This window comes from Cibotium barometz, chromosome 50 (genome assembly GCF_041138505.1).
Source record: "Cibotium barometz isolate CiBa-2024 chromosome 50, ASM4113850v1, whole genome shotgun sequence".
Lineage (NCBI taxonomy): Eukaryota > Viridiplantae > Streptophyta > Polypodiopsida > Cyatheales > Cibotiaceae > Cibotium > Cibotium barometz.
This window is the reverse complement of record NC_141095.1, coordinates 14614373-14620408: the sequence shown is the minus strand read 5'-3', so window position 1 is coordinate 14620408 and position 6036 is coordinate 14614373. Positions and strand designations below refer to the sequence as shown.

Genomic DNA, 6036 nt, shown 5'->3' with positions numbered 1-6036 from the left:
CTAGAAATCAAGTCTTGTAGTTGTCCAATTTATGATCAATTACCCTATGGGTGATTTGATTTTTTTTAGAAGACCATGCTCCCCCTGCGGGATAGAACTAGGTCTTACCTATGAATCGTATCCTTGAATCTCTGCATGGTCAAGTTGTCGATAAGTAGGAAATTTTCTTCAAGTTAAGACTTAGTGGACTATCTTAAGTGTTTCCCCTATTTTGGAAGGGGGGAACCTTACAATTACAAACCGTCTTCACTTCATCGTCGCAAGTCTCTACCCCATCCTCCTCCCTTATAGAATCTGGCAAAGAATCTTCCTCAAAGCATCCTGTATCCAGCTCCTCTTCCTTCTTATGATCAGCTAATCCCAAGGCATCATCCCCTTTGCTTCCATGTGCATGCATATCCTCCAGATCCGAATGCAAATGATCTCCAATAGAACCTTCAAAATCACTGTCATGAACAACCATGACGTCCCAATCCAAAGAAGAATCCACTGGCAACTCCTTATCTGCAAAAGTCTCAATCCTTGACCCAGATTCCTCATCCTGCTTCTCATCCACATTCACATGCTTTAAAGACTTTGGAAAAAAATCAAAAGGCACATAGAACATCCCCCTTTGCACCTGTATAGGCCTTTGAGGCTCCTGTCTAATGAAAGTTTGTATAGGACTCTTATCCACCTCAACCAAATTTACATGCATATCCCTTGCAGACACAACACCTTCATACGGATAAATACCCATCTCCATCTCCTTCAAAATCTTACCTTCCTTTTCCCTAGCAACCCTAACTGCATCATCAAATGACTTGGGATTCTTCAACTCAACCCTGACCTTCAAATGGGGTAACAAACCATCAATAAACAAGCTCTTCTTCAGAAACATAGGAGGAACTTCCTGCTTCAATGTCATACACCACTTACCCCACAAACATGTACCGTCGGTCAGCTCTATCAAAGCTTTTTCACCAAAGCACACGGCTGGGAAATTATAGCTATCTATTGTAATTGCATACAGTATCAAAAATTTTTGATTCTCCATATCTATGCGTTTTCTCTTGTTCGCAAAGATCTTGGCTTTTGTTGTTTCGTAATTTCTTACAAACTGAGTGGTTATGAGGTCAGATCTATACTCGGTTTGAGTCTTCTGATTATCTACAGGTGTCGACAGACAAAAAGGAGACAAAGTTTGACGCAAAGGTCAGTTTACTCTATTTCAAATAGCTAGGTCTACCTCAAATAGAGCAGTCAGAAGGGTGTCAGAGAGAGCTGAAGGTCAGCAAGGGTCTAGGGAGGTCTTGGGGATGTAGATATGAGGTTAGATTTGATGGAGGAGGACAATAGAAAAGGAAGGTCAGCAAGGGTCTAGGGAGGTCTTGGGGATGTAGATATGAGGTCAGATTTGATGGAGGAGGACAATAGAAAAGCTTGGAGAACGTTTGTCTCACTGGGGATATAAGTCAAAATTCTGTGTCAGATTTCAGACAGTTGGGGTTTATCCAGATCAAAAGGTCAACAAGGACTCAGTACAGGCTCAACAAAGCTCTGAAAGAAGCAAGGTTTTGAGACGGGCTCACAATGGAGGACATTCTATGAGATAGAGGGAAAATTTCTGCTTGTAGGGACATAGTGGAGGCTTTTGTAATCGGGGTGTTCCCTGTGAGCCTGAAGGTGCATTTGGTTAGCTCGTGTAGTCAGGAGAGGCTGTTAAGTGAATGATCAGGGAATTTGGTGGTCAGAGCTAACCTAGGAGGACATCTAAAGCAGGCAACTGGGTCTAATAGGGAGGATGGGAGGGTGTCAAGGTGTCTGGAGCAATCAGCTGGAGGGTAGAGGATAGGAGTTGAGCTGATTTGTGCCTTGGAGTCGGGTTTTCAATGCCCCCTAGTTCTGTTCCTCTTACATTCTCTTCTTGTGTTCCTACTGGTGGTGTATAGAGCCATCACCTCACCACCACACGTGTAAAGGAGAAAATTTAAATGTCTCAAAATCTAAAGAGGAAGTGCTTTAGAATATTCAAACTCGCATAAAAGGAGTTTTAACATGATACATGGCAATGTAGACATAATGTAGAGTAAAAGTTAAGTAAATATGTAAACTCTCACCACCACGAATCATGCATCTATTAAATTATATTAATATCCACATTATCTTGGAAAATCACAATACTTGATGGACTTTTATATTCATTATGTTTAAAAGAAAAAATGAGCACATCAAGTTCATAGGCAAGATCTCTTGACATTGTAGACCAACACAAGAAAGAAACATGATAAGGAATCTGACCTAGTCATCATAAGTACAAGGAAACGCAATCACTCAATCCATGTGCTTTTTAGAAGCACATGATTATTGATGATCTCAATCCCCACCTTCATTCACAACGTTCAGTATTTTTGTAGTTTGAATTCATGTTTAATACATCTTATTATGTGTCAACAAATGTAGGGTGGAAATGGCATCCAAAATTTAGATTGCACTATTCCGAGATGAAACTTATACTACAATAACTACATTGATCTTCAAAATCACTTTTGTAATGCATTCACTTGATCAGGTGCTCAATCTTTTTGCATGAACTGCGTCGGTGGGGCGGTTGGTTTGACATGTACATAACCTACATAAGTTTTATCAAAAAAGTTAGACTAGATTAACTGAATCAATTGATAAATCACAAGGTAGGGTTAAATTGAGAGAGAGAGAGAGAGAGAGAGAGAGAGAGAGAGAGAGAGAGAGGAAATGTTTTTACGGATTAGGAGACTATCCTAAGAGCCCTTGAAGGTTATCTGACCGAAATTGGATTTGGACTCAGGTATATCCATGCCTTTTTAAGAGCTTTCACACTAACCACTTCTGCCCCAAATGGGTGGAAAAAGGGTAGTGTGAGGGTCCTTTCTTTTAACACACATAGAAAATTTGTCTTTAGGTAGTAGGAGACTATCCCAACAAAGGTTCTTTAGGTCGTAGGAGACTCCTTTTGAAGGGTTATCCAAGCAAAGGTGGGAGGGAAAGAGTATTATGGAAGGATGGTCTCCATATAGCAAGACGTTCACTCATACACTCAAGCAGAGTATTATGGAAGGATGGAGAAGGATGGTCTCCATGTAGGCACGACGTTCACTCACACACTAAGGATGTCTCCATGTAGGCACGATGTTCACTCACACACACCCTTGCCCCCCACCAAGGATTGAGTGAAGGTAGTGCCTACATGGTCAGGTCTTGCCTCTTGAGTGAGAGAATCCTTCCATAATAGAGAGGGGGCATAAAATATATGATCTTATATACATAGGAAAATTCTACCTTGGGTGGGATCGACTTTGCGGTTAGTGAGCTCTCGGTAGTTCTGGGCAATGGAGCAGCATAGGCAGCAGCAGGAGGTGAACAGGTCGTTGCAGGGTTCCTCCGGCAGACTGTATCTCAGCCTCAGCTTCTTCCTGTACATGCACGAGTAGATGCAACCCAGCCCCGTACAGTGCTGCAGTAGGCAGAATATCGACCCACCTTCGAAGCAAGCTGCAATCGGCAACGATAAATCCCGCTATAATTAGCACGGCCTTGAGTAATTAGCACTAATTACTTGAGATGGGGCTAATCTTCCTAATGGGTGTATAACTAACGACTCACAGGTTTGTCCCTCGTCCAGGATATTGACTATTTTGCCAACTGGGATGCTGGGGCAGAAGCAACTGCAGCAGCCTGGAAGGTCATATAAACACACAGAGAAGCATGAACAGTATGAATCAAAACAGCGAAAGATAATGCGAGGATTGAAAGAGAGGGTTATGCATACAGGAATGACAATCCTCGCAGCAGCCGCAAAGGCCTGTTGTCCACTGTCCGGGTGGGGGGCTGTTCATGGCTGCTATGAGGAGCAAACAAAGATAGGCAAAGTGGAGTCCAAGGTCGAGCCAATTCACGAGACAGAAAATAGAAGAGCTTAATTTGCTGCTGTAGTTTACAGTAAGAGGGAATGCAGCGACAGATTATAAGTCGCTGAATGAAGCCGGGCGAAGGCTATACCACGCCAGCGCGTGATAAAGTAAGAGCTTGTGAAAATTGAAAGTGTCCGCACTCCTCGTTCTCAACGTCTGGTCGTTCACCGCGATGAGGCTTGTGAAAATTGAAAGAGTCCCGTTCTCAACGTGTGGTCGTTCACCGCCATGAGGCTGCTTTTTTTTTTTTTGACTAGGCCACATTTCTTGGGGAGTTTTGTTTCTAGAACTTATGATAAACTCACATTTTCAACATTGACTTATGCTTGTCTTGATAGAACCGGTGGCCATATTGGATGTCTTTGGAGAGAATCCTCGTACACCACAAGAATCTGAACTTGAACTAAATTCTTTCCATTTTTTAGAAAATATAGATTAAATGTGAGTCCTAGACTTCCTAAGACAAGGACTCAAAAAATTGAATCCTACATTTGTGTGTAAGAGAAAGGTCTAGGACTTGAGTCCTAGACTCAATTGAGTCCTAGACTCAAGACCTAGACACATTGATTCTTAGACTTATGTGGTAGGCTCAAGTCTAGGACTTGAGTCTTAGACTATTATGCAAGGGAAAAGTCTAGGTTTTCTAGGTTGAAGTCTAGGACTTGAGCCTTAGACTACACAGAATTGAGTCATGCACTTGAGCGTAAGGCTCGACAAGAGTTCTAGAAATATGTGCAAGGGATAAGTCTAGGGCTCAAGTCCTAGTTTTGTGTGGAAGGCCCAAGTTTGGGACTTGAGTCCTAGACTTGTGTCCATGGCCCGAGAGTTGAGTGTAAGGATCACTAAGTGTAGGATTTGTGTCGATATTTGTGTACAAGGATCAACACTTGGGTACAAGGCTTCAATAATTCTAGGACTTGTGTCCAGGGCCCAAGGCTCAATAAGTCTATGACTTGGTTTCTAGACTTGTGTGCAAGGCCCACTAGGACCTACGTGCATGCCCCAAGTCTAGGATTTGAGTCCTAGAATTCATGTAAGACCCAAGATAAGGGCGTAAATTCTTAGACTTGAATGCAAGGCCAGAAGCTAGGCCTCATATCCAGGGTATCCAAAGTCCCATGACTCAAGTTCTGTACCTTGTCCTTGTAGAAGTTCTAAGACTTAAGTCTAAGACTTGTGTGGAAGGCCAATGTCTAGGAGGCAAGTCCTGGTAGTAGGTGTTAACCCCATTTTGATGTTAACCTAGCATCTCTCTATTACATAATAGAGATATCCTAATAAGTGTCATGAAATGGCACTTTAAATGTAATTATGAGAATGGTTGGTAATGTCATAAGTCTATGTATCTTCTAATCATTTAGTTCAAAATTTCTTTAACTTTTGGGCACCCAAGTGTGAATAAGGACGAGTTGTATAAATAACAACATTTTCATAATACAAGACACAATCCCCCTTTGTGCTAATTGAGTTTAGTCTAATCTCCTTGCTCTCTTGTGTATATGGTGTGTGTGAGAGAGAGAGTTGAGAGGAGAGAGAGCTTCATTCTTGGTGTATGCTTCGGTTATGCTTGTGTTTATGAGTGTGAGAGTAGAGATGAGTGAGTGTCCTTATATAAGGGGAGGCAACCTCATGCTGATAGCTTAAAGAGGAGTCATAGGAGTGGAGCTAACTACCACTAGCATATCTTGGATTCTTCAAAGATAAGAGCTTGGATACCGCAAGTTCCCCACCATGTGTTAAGGTATGCATTGCCCATTGCAATGGGGGAGGGATGGTTTAGCCGGTGACATTTGGTGCTGCTCTACTATCAAGGAGCCACCGATCTCTTTCTACTCTATTTGCACTCCCTGTTCATTTTCTCTTAATATGGCTTTTTGAAGCGATCTGATTGGTTGAGAACATGATAAGTTGTGGGTGAATTTGGTTGAGAAGAGGGTAAGTTGTGGGTAAGGTAGATTGAGAAGAGGATAAGTTATGGTGGGTAAGGTTGGTTGAGAAGAGGATAAGTTGTGTATAAGGTTGTGGGAAGAGAGAAAAAAAGAGAAAATGATGTTGGAAGATGGTTCACCCATGGCCATACCCATAATCATTAGAGCAAATTTATTTG

General features: G+C 42.1%; 1 protein-coding gene across 1 annotated transcript; it reads right to left on the bottom strand.

Annotated features, from left to right (window-relative positions):
• Window positions 1–2210: 2210 nt before the first annotated feature.
• On the bottom strand, window positions 2211–4068 carry LOC147609844 (cell number regulator 4-like). Its single transcript, XM_086787151.1, has 4 exons — window positions 3788–4068; window positions 3622–3693; window positions 3298–3510; window positions 2211–2611 (listed from the first exon to the last, which is right to left on the bottom strand). Exons 1-4 carry the CDS (start codon window positions 3852–3854, stop codon window positions 2556–2558), a joined length of 408 nt encoding a protein of 135 aa, XP_086643277.1. The 5' UTR covers window positions 3855–4068; the 3' UTR covers window positions 2211–2555.
• Between the last annotated feature and the right edge of the window lie 1968 nt (window positions 4069–6036).